At 38.8% G+C, this 19,104-nt stretch overlaps 1 protein-coding gene across 1 annotated transcript; it reads right to left on the minus strand.

The window, feature by feature from the left end:
• Positions 1-1,164: 1,164 nt before the first annotated feature.
• pip4p2 (phosphatidylinositol-4,5-bisphosphate 4-phosphatase 2) lies at positions 1,165-18,770 on the minus strand. The gene is made up of 7 exons (XM_036566237.1): positions 18,537-18,770; positions 11,337-11,485; positions 8,072-8,178; positions 7,639-7,762; positions 6,252-6,304; positions 3,505-3,595; positions 1,165-2,456 (listed from the first exon to the last, which is right to left on the minus strand). Exons 1-7 carry the CDS (start codon positions 18,643-18,645, stop codon positions 2,313-2,315), a joined length of 777 nt encoding a protein of 258 aa, XP_036422130.1. The 5' UTR covers positions 18,646-18,770; the 3' UTR covers positions 1,165-2,312.
• Between the last annotated feature and the right edge of the window lie 334 nt (positions 18,771-19,104).

Consider the following 19,104-nt stretch of genomic DNA (forward strand, 5'->3'; position numbering starts at 1 on the left):
GAAGACTTTAATGTCTCTAAAAGCTCCATCACAGAATATTACTACAATACATACCATAATGCTTTATCATTATTGTTACATATAAAATCTCAGAAAACACATGCAGGTTCACTGGTAGTTTTGGATAGTAAATAAAATGGCTATGTTTGCATTGCAGACATCACAAATCCTGGTTCCTATCACCACCACTGTAAAGAAGTCTGAGTCTGTATGTTTCTCTACAAAGAGCCATTTCTCAGCAAACCACCCTCAATGACTTTGTTTTCATCTCAACAATTGATTTATGCAGGACATTTGAAAACTCATTGGAATTCTGCTTTAATAAACACAACAATGTATAATAGTGTTTTTAAGGAAGCTACAATATATATATGTGTATATATATATATATATATATATATATATATACAGTGGTGTGAAAAAGTGTTTGCCCCCTTCCTGATTTCTTATTCTTTTGCATGTTTGTCACACTTAAATGTTTCAGATCACCAAACAAATTTAAATATTAGACAAAGATAACACAAGTAAACACAAAATGCAGTTTATAAATGAAGGTCTTTATTATTAAGGGAAAAAGAAATCCAAACCTACAGGGCCCTGTGTGAAAAAGTGATTGCCCCCTAAACCTAATAACTGGTTGGGCCACCCTTAGCAGCAACAACTGCAATGAAGCATTTGCGATAACTGGCAATGAGCCTTTTACAGCGCTGTGGAGGAATTTTGGCCACTCATTGGAGGGTTTCCGAGCATGAACCGCCTTTTTAAGGCCATGCCACAGCATCTCAATCGGATTCAGGTCAGGACTTTGACTAGGCCACTCCAAAGTCTTACTTTTGTTTTTCTTAAGCCATTCAGAGGTGGACTTGCTGGAGTGTTTTGGATCATTGTCCTGCTGCAGAACCCAAGTGCGCTTCAGCTTGAGGTCACGAACAGATGGCTGGATATTCTCCTTCAGGATTTTTTGGTAGACAGCAGAATTCATGGTTCCATTTACCACAGCAAGTCTTCCAGGTCCTGAAGCAGCACTTTTTCACACCACTGTGAAAAACACCATATATATATATATATATATATATATATATTCTATGCATATTATCTTTTGTAACCAAGAACAAAAAGTAATGCACTGAGACACAAACCAAGCACTCCAGACAGGGATTTTTCTCTCCATTTTATTGATAAATTATCAGTTTTAAAAAGACCCAGGCCATATTCCAACTCAAGCTACAGTCTCGGTGTACCGAACAAACTATGTACAAAGAATTTTCTTGTTTGTCACATTCAGAACAAGATTAGTAACTACAGTTGTGCCCATTTGTCCTGATGAAGTTAGGGAACTACTGCGACGCTAGCAAGGATTGACCAAGTGTCGGAATCAGGCAGATAGCAGAGGCATGTTCATTCTACTTATAGGTAACAGCACTAGATTCAGGGCCTAACGCTTCAACACTGCCCTGTCAGTGACAGAGACATAGAACACTGCTCTGCGGTACAAAATAATCAAATGAAAATCATGCATGTGCGATTTTCCCCATTCAGTACATGTACATCTCGCTGCTGACTGACGAGTCAAATGAACAGGTGCAGTGTATGTGTGAGCATGCTGTTTTTCTTCCTCTGAAAGCCACAAAACTAAAGATTATTGCTCACAGTGAGTTACAGCGGCTTAATCGAAATGGATTTGAGAATACTGATATATTTCCTTGGAGGGATCTCCCCTAAGAGACACATAAACAGGAACATTGGCACAGGACTAATAAAGAATATCTGAATATTTAGATGCAACAGAGTACCTTGTTGAGTGTGGGCAGGTTTTCTTAATACATATTAACTTTCAGCTTTTTACAGCTGTGACAGCTAGCAGCAACAGAACAGAATAATTGCATAAAGGTGTAGTGCAATGGGCAAATTGTTCATAAAAGATCATCTCTTTTGGTCAGGTCAGTAACAAAATGCAGTAACATGTATACACTGTCCATCCAGTAGGGGTCATAGTTACTCGAAGCCGGCCAAAATCCATGAGGCGTACCAAGCGGACTTCAATGATTCCATCTCATCAGCACTTCATTAATTGCCAGCAATACTGATTTCAGTTTATTCAGAACTCTACTTTCATCATAACCATTTACGAGCTTAATTCTGCAAAGAATAAATATCAGAGCCAATCAAGTTTAAAGTTCAACATTCTTAGTCACCTCGAAACCCCAGACTGGATTTTAGTTCTCCTACACAGAATGACCATTCAAATGTACACCTGTTAAAATCAGGATAAAATGAAATACTAAAAGGACTCATTGAATGACGGACACTGTCTATGCGAAGGTGTTCTCTGGATAGCTGACTTTAATCGCTCCCCAGTAGCAGGCCCGTACCAGACAGATAAGACCCAGCAGATACGCAAAGGCCCAGGAAACGTAGGTAGCATGGTAACGGCTCGCAAAGTCTTGAGTGCCCACCTAGCAGAAAACACAAAACCAGAGAATGAGACAAACAGATTATGACATGAGATAATGTTTGGAAACACTTGTTACATTAATAAATTGTGCTATTTTATATAGAATAACACCTTATACACTGTATATTCGAAATAATTTAAACCACACACCAAGTTTTATTCAATATTTCAAGGATTTTTATATAATTATATACTATAAATAAAATGCTATAAATTCAAAAAATCTATTTACAGCAGTTTTTGTCAAGTTACTTTTCAAAAATGAGGCATTTTGATGTTAAATTTATTCATTCTCAATATTGTACAGCTCAGTTATTGTAGAGTTATTGCAGAGTCATCTACAGCTCTGTTCATCATTCTGGGCATACTGAACATTTCTTAATTTTTATTTACAGGTTCCTACTAATAATGATTTGAAACCTATAAAGTTATGCAGGACCAGTGTACTAAAATCATTTACATATTTATCTTTAACCAAACTGGTTTTATGTTGTTAAAAATGTTGATTCCAAAGTTTTGAACAGTAGTAAACTTTTTCAGTGTTTGCAGGGACCCACTCTTAAATGGGTCAACGCAAAGTGGCTTATTTTGAACTGGGTGCCAAATATGCTGAGATTATGATTAGTTCTCACTGTTAATCTACAGTCACTGAAAGAAAGCTCATTCATTTGAAGGTCTCTTTATTTGAGCTCTCTTTTGGGGAGCATTTTAATCTTGCGCTGTCCTGGCAGTGGCAATTTCTTAGAAGCCCTAAACAGGTCTTTGTACACTGGTATCATTATAGAAACATTTGTTGTTTCTATAAACCTTGTTTTAAAAGTGCATCTCATTAAAACATAACATCCAAGCTCAAGCATTTTGCTATGCATAATTTAACTTAACAAATGAAGCTGTTTGTTTAAATATTCTTATTTGTAGAACCTTTAATGCAAATTCCTATTGTAACACAATAGAACAGAGTAAACAGCGTGTGTGTGTGTGTGTGTGTGTGTGCGTGTTGGGGGACAAAACAAAACAAAGACTTTGTTGTGGTTGGAATCAGTACTCACTGTTAATCCAATTCCAATGAAAATGCAGATCATTCCTACTGTGATGTAGGCACAACAGCGCCTCCTAGGCAGGGCACTGCCAACAGATGAGCTGAGGACAAGGAGGGGATACAGGGTTAGACTGAGGGCAAAGACCAGAGCCCCAAGAGCCACATGAATAAATCCTTAGATGCATCTATACTGACTTGGCATGGTCACACTAACCTCGAGTCCTGGCTACTAATTTGTAAAATTAGCTGTTTATAATTGATGCATTCCACTTAAGAGCATGTAAATTAGGCTACCAGTTGGCTAATTGAGTGGCCGAATAGGACAAACTACAGTTTAACTTTAGTGCACTAAAATGTAATATTTAAGTTCTGTGTCAAGTTTAAAAATACCTCCTCATAGAAAGGTTTTCCTTATTTTACACCCACTGTTTTACTCATTTTACAAAAAAGTAGGAAATCAAACTATGAAACAGCACAGATGGAATAATACAGTGAGTTATTCATAAAAATCACACTTTTTTTTCCGTAACGTCAACTTTATGCACTGTCTTTATGCATTCTCGCAAGCAGCTTCATGAGGAGCCACCAGGGATCTATTTGATAACAAAGTGAAGTTGAAAGATTTAGATTTATAATGAGTTTCATTTTTAAATAAAAACCTTAGAAAATAGTGACATTCTGATTCTGAGCTTGTGCTTAAATTTTGTTACGTTAAGAAATATAAAGTGCACAAGTCATACCTGTATGTATGAACTGATTTCCAAAATAAAATTGTTAAATTAATTTCTGCCTCCAAAAAGTAGTTCTGAGCAGCAAATGAGGTTTAAGTTGGAATATCTTCAGGTTAGCTGACATCAAGACCAAAATTGGTCATTTTGGTCACTGCATGATTCCATGGGGCAGATTTACTATGTCAAAATGTTGAGACAATAATTCATTATTTTCATTATAATAAGTCATTATTTCAACATTATTTCAACTCATAGTTTGAATCTGAAACAGGATGATAAAAAACTGGCTTTTGTTCGGGCTTCCATACAAAAAGCATGTGAGCCAAACACGTGGTTATGTTGCGCTGGTCAAATGTTAATTACAAAGCTGTGCCACAATAAATTGGCCATCCCCATCTGCTGCACTGGTAGACTGTTGGTAATGAGCGCCTATTTAAGTACATCTGCCCCACATGTGTTATTTCGTAGTCTGATGTCTTCACTTTTATTCTACAATGAGTAAAATTTTAGACTGAAAAACCCTTCTATGAATAGGTGTGTCTAAACTTTTGACTGGTAGTGTATGTGCCAATCTTTCCCTTACACAAATTGTTTGTTAACCTCGCCCCACACTTCTATCTAACACCAGATAACACAATCTAACTGCCTGCCATAATTTATTTGCTACATTTATTTACTCAGTAAAGCAAACATAATCAATTTGACATTTGATTTGGTGCACTTCATGAGGTACGACTGCATATGTAATTCTTTATACATCTACTATATAAACTACTCTGTGTGGGCCAGATCTGGTGAACTGGTGGGAAAGAAGGTGCCAATTGGCTGTATTACAAACGTCTGTAATCAGCTGAGAATTTCGTCAGCAGTCACATGGCTCCCTCCTATCCCTGCTGGGTCCTGTTAAGACTCAGCAGGACCCTTCACATGCCTCTCATGTGACTGGGTTCTGAAACATTCTTTTGAAATCACACAAAAAAAAAAAATCAGATGGCTTAGGGTGCTTAAGCCTCTTACATTTCCTCTCTCTATCTTCCCTATTTCCTTCCTCTCTTGTCCTCTCGGCACAAGCAGAACTTTGCTGTTAACTTCCCATTCGTGCAAGTCATAACATCTGGAGCCTCAGTGGTGGCTCTGTCTTGCAGCGTCATCAGCGTGCGCAATGCCGGGGTTACATTACGTCAGCATGAATGTGCTCTCACTCAACTCAAGAGACCCTGGCACTGGCTGGGCACTGGGTCCATGGCATCACATTACTGGCACCACAAACCCAGTAAATAAACCCCGAGTTTATTTATTCTCTCTCTCTCTCTGCAATACCCTGTGGAACTAAGGGCTGACCTCGCGCCAGTAATGCGCGTCACACATTGAGATTTATGAGCCATGTCCTGGGAAATGCAAATCGGATGCCAGTATGAACTCAGTGGAATACAGACACAGCAACTCCACTCATGAGAGATTCAATGCACATTATAGAAAGTAATAGACTGAATTTACTTGATTCAAATGTGTACATTATTTCCACACAAGTAAGATACATCAATGTTGTCTTTCTACCTACTTACGACATTAATAATCTTTCCCAACATATTATATTCATGTGAAAATGATGTAAACATTTGAATAAAGTCAAGTCGATGTGTCACTTTCTTCAGTGCACAGCACAGTTAACATTTTTATCAACCACCGCCAGCAATCTGACATAAACCTGACAATAGGGGTGGGCGACATGACACAAATATAATAGCACAACAAAACATTTTCACAATACACAATATTCTGACACAATGCACCAGCAGTTTTAAAAACTGCTATCAAAAACTATGAGCACAATGATTTGTATTTTACGTTTCATATACTGCTGCACTAAATTGAATTAAACAGGACTAATTATGCTTTCTTTCCAATAAAACCTACAGTGGGTCAGTGATCTTTAAACATGACATCTAAGATAAGAGAAAAACAAATTATGGTGTAATTCATCACGATGCCCTCCCTACATGACCATATGATAAATGTAACTCACATTTTTTTGCAGTGTGGGCACTTGGCCAGCGTATTAAATCGGAGCTCCATCCACTGTGGGCAGAACACAGAAACAGGGTTTTTAAAGAGTACATTGACATCAAATATGAACATTAAAAGAAAAAAAAGCCCACTCACTCTACTAATCTAGTCTTGGGTTAATTGGACCTCTAATTTGGCATCAGTCCAGAGTGCTAAAATGAGTTAAAAAGACTACCAGTGATTCATCAAAATCAGTTTCTAAGATGGCAGCCTCTATGGGTCATTCGATGTGTAATTTATGTAGGGGAAATGAACTGATTTGGGGTATTTCAAAGGCAAAATGCAGTAATAGTGTATATGTGGGTAATGCTTGATTTGAACCCTGCTACATAACAATGACACTATGTTCAATAATATAACCCAGGCGGTTTACCATTATTGTGTACCGTCATGACAGATACCGTATTGTTTGATGTCAGCTTATGTCACATGCTAATATTTGCTATGCAAACGCTCATTATTGGTCATTGCATCATACATTATGACATCTGTCATGATAATTACCAGTAAGGGTAACATGACACTGTTATACTTCTAAACAAACTCTGTCACGGCTCATTTGACATATGATATGTTTATGGTACGGTTATGTCAATGTTTTGTAGCAAGTAAGAACACAAATGGTTTTACTGAAATCTACATGATAATAAATATAAAGGCATCCTTTTTAGCCATTTCTGCATCTTGCCTTTGTAGGGCAGATCAGTGGTGCTGATTTCAGTTATTGGCCATTTCATGTGATCACTAGTTGGGTAGATGTTATTCAGTCGTTCCATAAGGAACCTATGGAGGACTGAGCATTCTGAGCATTAGGACCTTGAAGGGAGCAGAGGCACCATCAATAGGCAGGCCAGAGGAAGGCTGGGACACAGCATCGCTGCCCTAGAGGCCACAGGCATAACAGGAGCATTGAAAACAATGTCTACCGCAATGAGGGATTCTAGTCTTCTGCTACATATGGCAGCATTAAAAAGTGCATTCCATGCAAAATCCATCATGTACTATGTGACTTCCAACAGTGCCGACGACTTGAAAGACAGTGTTACCCAGGAACGTTTACTGGTAGACAAGCTGGCAATAAATCAGGCCACGTGACCTGATGCTATGGTAGGAAAGGCAATGTTACACTTTGTTAAATCTTTAAAATCTGCAAAATGACAGTAACACTTACATACACTTGAGAAACTTCAATCACCACTGCAAAGTCATGGGACCATATTATTGGCTTAATTCAAGGTGCGATATCATGTAATGTGTCAATTTTGCATGGAACACTTCTTTAATAAGGACCCATTCTGCTTGAACCATGAATGAGGATTATAACAAATGTGGTCTACCGTACGTACAAGGAACGTGTTGCCGCAGTGGCCACACACCACGCGCATGCCTTCGGGCTGAACAGGAAGGGCCGGCTGCGCAGGCTGCTCCTCCGGGATCACCATCACCGGGCTTAGGTTGATGATCCGTCTGCTGGGGGTCAATAAAAACAATAAAGTCAAACTTAAAGGTCTTTTCCCTCACCATGGTCTCTGCTCTGTATTTCACTTTGATGTTAAAGCATGCACTGAGCACAGCTCTCTCTCAGCTTTGTAAAAATATCTCAGCATTACTCTCTCATCCATTTAGCTGTGCTTCAAAGAGCTGAATGCCTCTGTCTCAAAAGTCGGCACTCTGTGATCACTGGACAGTGGCCCCAAAGGCCTGCTCTCTTAGTCTTTCTAGTGAAAATTCATGCTCATGTAGTTGTACTGCAGTCGGGATAGCCTTTCTTACACTTACCAGTTGGGTCGAGGGCATCCTATTCTTCGAGATGTGTCTTTACAGATTAGCAGGCAGTTGCAGGGACATCTAACATACTTCTTTCCTGTTGGTGGGTTCTTGATGGGCTAAGAAAAAAAAAGAAATGGAAAAATTTGCAGCCCTACTGACTAGGTGCACTAAAAGCATGCATGCATTGCAAAATATAAGATTATTCTTCTCATCTTTTGGAATTTCATTTCACAAAGTCTAAGCCCAAAATCTCATTAAGAGCCTTTGCCTAGATACTTTCAAAAACAAGTTTTAGATTGCAATCAGTTTACCTTATTTGGCAGCTCTACAAAAATATGATCTGTAAGCATGCTCCACCAGCTGCCCCATATAATAATTCCATCATTAAAGCATATATCCAGATGCTGTATTATTGCATCAGCAAGACTAATTACTGAATATTGTGCTGAGTCATAGCTCAGGAGCTTTATCAAACAAAGAAAGCGCCCTCATGTGAGTCAGAACACCATGCTGTTACCAATGACCCTTAATGAGCTCACTTCAGCACGGAACTGACTGAATATTTGATCTAGCTAAGCTGGGTAGCGGCAGATAAAGGCTAGGAAGGAAGCTCTCAATTCCTCCTTTCAGAAAAGAATAGAAAAGCAGAAAAGAAAAACTCTTTCACATTATATATTTGTGCATTTCACAGTCGTGCAATGTCAACATTTTATTAAGGTCACTGGGTTTCAGGTTCACGCAATGTCTCCAAATAAGCGAAACATTTTAAAAGATGGTATCAAATATATTTTAAGATGTGTACAATTAACTAGCAAAACAAAGGGAGTTCAATTATAAAAACATGATGCATAATTTCTTCTAAATCTTCCCCATAGCAACAATTCAAAACATGCAGTGCTGTGAAAAAGTATGTCCCCATTTCTGATTTTCTCTGTTACTGCATATTTGTCAAAGTGAATACTTTTAAAAGCTCTAAGGGCTCATATATGGATCCACACTTTAGTTTTTCGCTTTCTAAACTACATAGCTTATGTTTTTTATATCAGAGATTAAATAATTTATATAAATAACTGAAGAATATGTCCTAATTGCTCCTTTTAAATTCATATCTAATCTATTATTGCCATGCCATAAAACTGGAAACAATACTAAGTCTAGGGTTCGAAGGGTTATATAAAATGTAATATAAGACAAAGCTCTATCTACCAAACCTACCAATATTCAAATTAAAGCACCTTCTGCAAAGATGAGTGGGCTTAAATTCCTCCACAATGTGAAAGGCTAATATCAAACTGCAGGACAAACTGTTGACTGCAGTTATGGCTGCTGAAAGTCAGAAATTATTCAGTTATTCATTTTAAGGGGCAACTACTTTTTCACATGGGCAATTCACCTGTTGGATATCTTTGCTCCTAAAAAAAAAAATGGATAATTTTAAAATATGTTTTGTGTTTGTACTTTCTTTAAAGATCTAAAGGCACTCACTGTGACAAATATGCCACAAAAGAAAATCAGGAAGGGGGCTAATATTTTTTAAGGCACTGTATTATATGATGGAGCTGAACTTCACTGGTTTACCCCAAATTCACACTAGTACACGCAGATACAATGCCAGAATGTGCTCTTCTTTTAAAGTAGTAAATGTGTCAGGCGTAATTAAATGTTTTTTCCTAAGAATTATGTATTTTTGCAATCTCATCCACAGCCAAACCTCATTCCTGTGGGATTCTCCATGTCACACAACAGAGACTCAAAGCTGGAAAGATGAAGGATTACATACACCTTCCTCCGAATCGTGTGAAATCTGCCACTGCAGCTTCCTGAACGCCCAGCCATGAAGCTCTGTTGAGCATCTCAGTGCACTTGGCTGCACTGCCAAGTCTACATGACTAAGCAGACAAGCCGATTGGCTGGTGCGTTGCTTAGTGACAAAGGAAAATGGCAGTTGTCCTGGGTGAGCTATTATTTGAGAGTCTGTGTATTAAAGTAATTCAGATACAGAATATTCTTCTGCTTCAACTGGTGAAACAAATCAAATTACACATTTTGTAATTACATGCTGCATCAACAATAGCAATATGCATCAATGCATAATCCTCAATACATGATTATGTACTGTTACATCCTGATTTAAAGGCCCTTCTGTGACAATGGAAATCTTGTACAGTAGCAAACTGTTTATTTGGCATGTTAAAGGGGAATTCCACTGATTTTTTGAATGTACAGAAATGTACTGACTCAGATTTGTTTACAGTGATGGTGACACAAACCAGGGGAAATGATGTCTACAATGCAAATCATGCTGTGTTATTTACTATCCAAAACAATAAGTGAATGTACTTGTGTCTTCTGAGTTTTTCTATATAATGTTGATAATGGTAAAATAGTTATAAATCTGACAGAAATTAGTACTATTTTGCCTTACAACACCCTGCATGTACCTCTATGCAGTGAATCTCAAAACTAGTGTAAAACAATGTCTCAGGCATCAGGCAGCATATTCATAACTTGTAACAGTTTTCTGTGATGGCATTTCAACAGTATTAAGCACATGGACATCTGGTTCCTACCACCACCACTAAGAACAATTCTGACCCACTAAGTTCTCTCCAGAACAGAGCATTTCACATCAAACCACTCTGAACGGCTTTGTTTACTTCTTAACAGATTAATTATGTAGACATTTAGAAAGCGTAAGATCAGAGTAATTCTCCTTTAAGTAAGGCAGTTGGGAGTTTCGAGTCCAGTGGTGAGAGGGTGACTGATGTCTTCTGTTCTCGTCAGGCACACTGAGATTAGATCAGCTGTGTATGGGAGTTCCAACTACCAACAGCTATCAACAGCTTTCAGATCTCAGCTTCTAATGTGATCTGCTCTGTCTTAGGCCTTCACTTCAAAAACACTAATGCCGTTCATGATGTGGACAAAACGTCCCAAGCAGAGTAGGAATAAAACTACAATAAACATCAGTTTCAAAGAGGAAACACAACATACTAGGGTGGAGGAGCTGTGTGTAGCTCAAAAAAGGGAGCGAGAGGAAAAGAGAGAGAGATAAAAAGATGCCAGAAGCAATTTTCTCTTCCTGTTTAAGATTGCCTTGTTTCAAGACATCATTCAGGACCGTATAGTGGCTAGAACCCAGAGGGAGATCGATCCACAGAAAGCAGAAAAAGAGAGCAAGAGAAAGTGGTTGAGAGAGAGAGAGAGAGAGAGAGAGAGAGAGAAAGTTGTGGATGACTAAGCATTAGTGGTAGATGATAAGAGGCTTTGTTACCGTGGCCTCGTTGCAGACAGTGCACTTCACCACGTGCTGATGGAGCTTGCCATCCAGGTTTATAAGAGACTGGCACACTCGGCAGTTAATGACTGGCACCCCTCCGGCATCTGGACTGGCAATGGCTGTGTAGGGCGGAGGAAGCTCAGCTATAAGGACAGAAACACACAAACAGAGGGTGGTCATTCCGCAGTGTTGTACACCAGCTCCATCAGCCTCCTCCATCCAAATAAAACCTGAGATAACGGGGAAGAATAACCTAATGTTGGATAAAATGTTACATGGATATTTTATGTGGTTCAAAAAGGTTCTAATGTGCTTTTGGTTAGCTTCTCATGTTCCCATAGCAATGTCATGTGCGAATGTTGACAGGAACTGAACGGATATTTCTCAGGATTCACCTGTAAGACTGTTTTCGCACCAAAAATAACTGATGATTACTGAGTTGTGTGAAATAGTCACAGAATCCACATCTATATTATTATTATTATTATTATTATTATTATCACTCTCTTGGTGGCTGTAAAACATAATTTTGAAGCATGTAAACAACTCACAGTGAGAGGCAGCCAGACTTAAATACAGCCTTCACCCAGTGGGGTTAGTTATAACACAGTATTACAATGAAGCCTTCCAAAGTAAACAATAAGAAAAGTCCATTTTCCCTCATATAAGTTCACAAAAGTTTTTTTTAGTGTACAGATTCATCTGACATGTACTATAGATCATTTAAGTGTAAATATAATATATTTTAGTTTATTGTGATAATATTTGCATTTATACTTTGTGGTCAAAATAAATTTGCAAGTGTTCAGATTTATCAATATGCACAGATTTTTATGTATTAAGGTTGGATAGCTCATCTGTGTCAAACAGCTTGAGCGTATTACATTCATTATATTTGCATCAATTTACCAGACTTTTTTTTACCAAATGTTGCAACTAATTAATTACAATTAATCCCATCTATGGGGTAAACTGTAACATTTGCACTCACCCTACTTTTGAATGAACTGTTTACAAAAAGCAACTGCTGGAAACAGTTTATGTGTTCATAGTAAGCTGAAAGGTGTGTGTTGCTTGTATAAAAAACATCAATCTTGTTTAAATACTTTTAAAATCATTAAGTAAAGAGACTAAACATGTTGTGTCCCACTCTCCCCTTGTACATAAAGTACCCATGAAAAACTCAGAATCATTACTGAAGCTACACTTTAAACATTTACTCAGTGCGATCCTTCAAGTGTTCATGAGCAAATGTATGTTTTTGATTCTGTTGTTTGCAAAGAGTGATAACAATTTGATTTTTTTCCCTCTATCAGGTTACTCAGTATTGGTTCTAGAGTTCTTTCAATGAGATCCTTGACTTTAAAGGGGAAGCAAGGCCAAACCTTATTCTCCAGCTTTATGGTAAATCAACTAGCTGGGTCACCACTTTGTTGTTTAAAATAATGGAGCGTATTGTGTGAGGTATTATTGTAGTAAATAATGAAATGTTATATTATCAAAATCAACACCTAAATCCTGCATTACTGGCTTGGCTAAGCTAATAAGTGAATACTGTGCCAAGTTGTGATGGGAGAAGTTTTTGGACCACAGAAGGTCCTCTCACTGATGTCTAGACACAGGATCATTATACCATTACTAATACCCCTATTGAGGTCAGCTCAGCATGTGAAAAACTCAATATTTAAACTTTAACACAGATGCCAAGTGAGTTTAGTGGGCACGTGCTGTGTGCTAAATATACGTATTAGAAAGTAATTGACTTATTTTCACTGCTGTAATGAAACCGTGCATCTCCAAAAAGCTCATTTTACAACAGAAGGACAAAATGATATCTTTAATGTTATGTTAATGTAAGAACATCTTCCTTGTCTTAGCCAATTTGTTATGAAGTGTTGACACAATATAAATGGCACTTGGTATCCTCAAATGATGCAGGGAAAAATCTTTTGATGACAATAATATGTTAAAACACCTTACAATTTCAGGCCTATTACACCCTAAGGCTTATTATGCAGTAACTACATGGAATACAATTCAAACTGGCTGAGTTATTCTTAAGCTAAATAACTGTGTAATAAAAGGTCCTGGCCATTTAAGTGGCTAACAGTAAACAAAATATTTAGCCATTCAATAGTCTGTCCTCACCAAAACTAATAGATTATTTTATTATCTTATTATGGATTATCTTATTATCGGATGAATATTAAAAGTACAAATGCCTGATAATGTGCACATCTCTGTTGTAAAATGCAGACGTGTGTTCTCTGTAGAGATTGTGTTTATTGGTCAATACAACAATATTTAATTGCATTGTGATAAACTGCATCACAACATACTTTTCTGAGCATATTAAACACACGTGATGCATATAGTGTAATGTGAAAATGTATCTTTTTTAAATCCAATTATATTGTGAGGAAGAGCTCTCGTAAATGTTTTTCTTATGGACACAGGAATACAGTTCAAGAAAAGGACGACAGTATTTCGTCTATGTGAAGCAGCTATGGTAATGAGGAAGGATGTGGATCCTGCAGCTGAAATGTCTGACTCCCTGCCTCATGACCTCTTTCAGGCACAGAGGCCTTTCTCCTGATGTAACTATCAGTCAGAAGGCATTTATCTCTTTATGGATTTCTAAACCACTGGACAAACTTGGGAAAAACCTGTTAATTATATACCATTTAAATCATTACTGCACTGGTGGCCTCATGAAAAAGTGAAATGAATTCATTTTGATTAACAGTCCCCCACTGCATCAAAAGCATGCATAAAGGCTTTAGTGATTACAAAGCTTAGTACTGTACACTCTTAGCAAAGGGTTCTACATAGCACCAAAAAAAACAGTTAGTGGAACCCTTAGTGGTGCTACAAAGAACTCTTTTCAGGAAGTTTCTAAATAGAACCATCTACAGCACATTCTTCATTTATCTGAAGAACGCTTTCACGATACAAAGAACACTTAAGTCATGCAAAGCGTTCTTTGAGTGTTCCTGGTTCTATGTAGAACCATTTCCTTTACTAAAGAACCATCTTTTTTAAGAGTGTAGAACAGATTTCATAATCTAACATGGAAGTGTTGGAGTGCTCTGTTAATGGCATCTCTGGCTATTTGCAGTTGAAAACATGGCTCTTCATTCAAATTAACATTCATAAATAGTTCTTGGCTTGAATGCATAGTTCAAGGAAATCTTTGATTGGTACAGAACCTTTATATTATGTGGGTTCTTTCAGCTTTGGAAAAGTTCTTTGCTCTTGAACATCAGATTTACAAAAATGGTTCTTTAAGAAACCATCCATTGAAAGGTTCTTCATGCAAGAAATGAATTGAAAATTCAGACATTTTCGTTTTATATCTTAATTTTTAAGATTGTTGTTATAAATCTTGAAAACAATTATTTACTGGATGTGCACTGTGAATCTCAAATGTTCCAATCATGCATTCCTGTGAGTGATCATGTTGTGAATCACAGTATGAGTCAAAAGAGTATCGATTAATATTTTTGACCTCATCATGCAGCTCTATGCACAGGCCTGAAAATAACTTTTGATCATAAACTTGCCTGATTTATCGTTCCCTGCACTGAAGCAAACATAAGCATTAAAAATCAAAAAGACTCAAGATAGATCAAGTACACTGAGAGGAAAGTAATTACCCAGTACAGCATCATTGTAATACTGGCATTTAGTTTTATCCAATAGCTTGTGATGAGGCATGCATGTGATTGCCCCCTAATACTGGCTCAGTATAGTGTGAATGTCATTTGAATCCACAGACTTGCAGCTTCTACAACCATTAGTAGTTTAACAGTGCACCATAAGAAAGCTCAGCTGGCACCCTGAAGAGAATTCTGTACTCCCTGCCTTTCTCTTCTTCTTTTTCTAAAAATCACTCACGACTTTGCTGGCTCACTTGTTTCTTACAGACTGATTTATAGCCTTAAACATACCTCATGTTTAGCTTGGTGGTTTCCACATACACTGAACAACACAGAGAAACACCCACTATGAACAGGTCACTGTTTCTAATACTCAACGCTGGCTATGATTCTGCATGGGCAATCTAATCATGATTTAGCAGGATCTCTTAGTATGACAAAGCACAGATAGATGGTTTCATACTAGTTTAATCCTAACTAATGGTTTTTTTATTCTTTTATTATTTTCCAACACTAAGACATGTAATATTATGCTGTGCATTTAAACTGTGAAGCTGGGAATTCCTCACTGATGTCTACGCAATAGAACTGCAGACTTGCATATCTTTTATGTCTTACATACCAATATAGCATCTGCCTCTCCTGGCAAGTTGGGGTTTAGTTTCTCTGACACTACACTGAATTGCATGTAAAATGAGAGGCCTATTCCCAACACAGAGCATTGAAGCCTGGAGCCAGCTGCTGCCCAGTCTCAAACCTGGCCGTGGCAGAACCCGTCACACAATAAACAGACTGAGAGATGTTGACTTGAATGTGTGTGAGAATTTAGCTGTAGGTCACCCAGTCACCCTAAAGTATGTAGGTGAGCACACTGCACACCCTGCTCTGAATAGCACTCTATCCACATACTACGCTTACGGGGATGCCCTAGTTTCTACTGCAATTCATGGTACATTTGTTGTTAATTGCTCATAGTAAAAAGTGTGTCCTTGGCATGTATATGTAAATGATAACTGACGCAGTCTTTGTGAGGTTGCCGGTACATAGTGCATGGCCTATACTATACATGAGAGAGCAGAGAGCAGCTTATCTACTAGGCCTCAGGGGGTTCCTGAAAACTAATCCAGAGCTTAATAACAGATACGGAAAACAACGTCAACATGCTGTAGGAGGCGATAAGTGAGTCTTGTTTTATTATATTTTTGAATGTTCAGGTCTCAAATGTTCCTGATTATTTCTGGTCCCTCCGCATGTCATTTTGGCCCTTTTCTAAAAAGCTTCTGGAACTGGTGGTAGAATACCACCGTTGAAAATGGATGCACATTGATATCGGAACCACATCAGCATCGGCAGACATTTGCTTACAAAAACACATCAGACAAATGGGATTTCTCAAAACTGAAGTCATTGAGACGCAAACAAAGTCATTCAGAGTGGTAAAATGGTGCCTAGTAGAGAAACGTATTTACAATTGTAATGATAGGAACCAAAGTTTGTGATGCCTTATAATCAGCGAACCTACATGTGACCTCTGAGGTTTTATATGTAAAGATAATGGTAAAATTCTTCAAAAAGGGCAAATCTTTTTTTATTTATTTACTTTTTCCCCCCAAGACCCCACCCCATCATTTTGTGTTATTAGTATGCAAAGAATGTTGTTTGTGTTTTTACTATTGAAATTAATAAAAAGTTATTTTTAAAAAAGGGCAATTTTTATCCCAAAACTTTCGAAAACCATGTCAGGCAGTCTATTTGTAACCACTTCATTTTTGCTCTTCTGGTTCCTAACACCACTGCTGTGAACAATTCTGACTCAGCTAGTTTCTCTAAAATGGCACGTTTCACATTAAACAACTCTGAAGCCTCCTTTAAGAGAGGACAGCTAGACTGCATACTTATCACTGCAGTATCCGTTGAGTCTGCATCATGGTCTGGACCCACATATGCATATAAGTAACTGAACTGATCTTGTATCAGCTGCCCTGTCCAGATATCTGTGTTCACTGGGAACACAACCATCTCACATCAACACAGTGGACTACACTGTTCTACACTGATCAGAATCCAACTCGGCAGATCTCTCCTCAGCAGCTAATCCCTTTTATATGCCCAATGAGAACGAAAGTTTGTGGTCAAAAAGAAACAGAATTAGCTCTAATCCTGGTGTTAGAAAATACCAGGGCAGGAGATAAAGCTCCAGCATACTGTTCAAAGGTAATGTTTCTCAACCTCCATTTCCTTGTCTTTGATGAGCTGTCAATACGTTCTTTGCAAATAAGAGGGGTCTTGTGAGACGTCTTGTCAGTTTAGCGTTTTAGAAAAGTATGATTAATTACCATGTAAATAAATCTGATTAAGAATATAACTGTCTTTTTTTGTCCATTGTATGCAACTTTTACAACTACACGCCTAAAGCGGCTGAATTGACTGGCTGTCTTGCCTCCCTTCTGTTCATACTTCATAACTCCCAGCTGAGAACACAGTTTGAGGTTAAATAGACAAAGATTGCTTACTACTGCCTTCTAAATGTGTTATGGCACCAGTCAGAATTTCAAACTTTAGTAGTTTTTTCTGATTTCTTCAATTTTCACGAATTGCTCAAATGACTGTGATCAGGCGATTATGTAATAATTGTGACAGGTCTACTAAATAACCTGCTTTTTGTCCCAGTATCAGTATGGGCTTCGGCTCATGTCTGCAGGAAAAATATCAGATCTTGGCATCGGCCCACAATTCCCATATCAGTGCATCCCTAGCCATGAGAATTATGGAGTCAGGCAGTGCTAACTGCTGCGTGCCACTAGATCTACATCTCAGTCTCCATCAAGATTCCTTTTTAACGTGTATTTTACTGATAATAACAAACCCAGATGGACTCACGGGTGGAAATGCACACAGGTTGCCTATGAAATCTGACAGCTTCCACTCACTGTGTAATGAACCCACCTAGAAAGAAATCTAACGGCCATGGTCTTATGATGCAACTCCGTTAGTTCCTCTGCTTACTAATGTTTGGCACTCAAAAAACAATAAGGCGAATGAAGGCCGTTCACCCAGCTGACAAAGGCAATTTAATTCACCAAACGGAAAAACAATGGGAATGACCACCAAGGAGAGGCTCTCTCTCCCTCCTTACAGGTCACCAAATCGGTGTCAGACTACAGTCAGTAGCTCAGTCTTCTTGATGATTCAGGCCGTATGGCGTTCAATACTGATTAGAAACCTCCTTTGCTAAGCTCTGGTCATCTCTAGTCAGATACTCGCCGCAGGCCGGGCAGCAGCGATAGCCTCTGCTGCACCAGCACCACCAGTCTACAAAAATCTGCAGCACTGATGTTTATTTCAGGCCTTGCTCCTCATATTTACACTTTCCCTGCTTTGCCTCACCCACCCCCCGAGCTCCCCGGATCTAGCTATCTCGGGCCTCGGGCCGATCTCACCGCGCTGCACGGCGGATGGAGCGCAGTGTGGACGGGTCTCCGGTCCGCACTACGCCCCGAAAATGATTCAGCAGCTCCGCGTCCGCGGCTCCTACCTCTCGGGCTGCTGCCCTCCTGCAGGTACGGCGGCGCTGTGGGCGTGACATTGCCCGAGTTCTGTGCTGGCAGCAGTGGGGATCGCTCGTCCGTACCATCGGAGGCCATTATTAGCAGCGGTTACAACGGAGAGGAACAAAAAAACAACAGCCAACACACATACACAGACGCTCGGCTCCACTGCTGTGGAAATGGGGGGCAGCGGAGAACCAGCGCCGCTCCAGCAGCACCAGGAGGAGGCGGGGCCAGTGACGTAAGCGAGGTCCAACCGAGGGGTGGGAAAACATGAAGCCCCCTGCTGGCCCTTACCAGCAAAACAAACGCCCCTTTTATTGCTTCATCTAGCTAGGACTGGCTAGCAGGATTGACCCAGTGTCCTCCTTAGACACAATTCCTGACCAGCTCAGCAACAAAAGCGGTTCTTACTCATAAGCTTCATAACTGTATCTGCACACTTACAGTTTTCATTGGCATATTTAATTGACATGAGAGCAAATGTTGGGGTGAAGAAAACGAGCCTTTTCAGATATTTTGCATACTATACTGTGATCAGATCACCCAGATAAT

The sequence above is a fragment of the Colossoma macropomum genome, unplaced genomic scaffold (assembly GCF_904425465.1).
Source record: "Colossoma macropomum unplaced genomic scaffold, Colossoma_macropomum, whole genome shotgun sequence".
Taxonomy (NCBI): domain Eukaryota; kingdom Metazoa; phylum Chordata; class Actinopteri; order Characiformes; family Serrasalmidae; genus Colossoma; species Colossoma macropomum.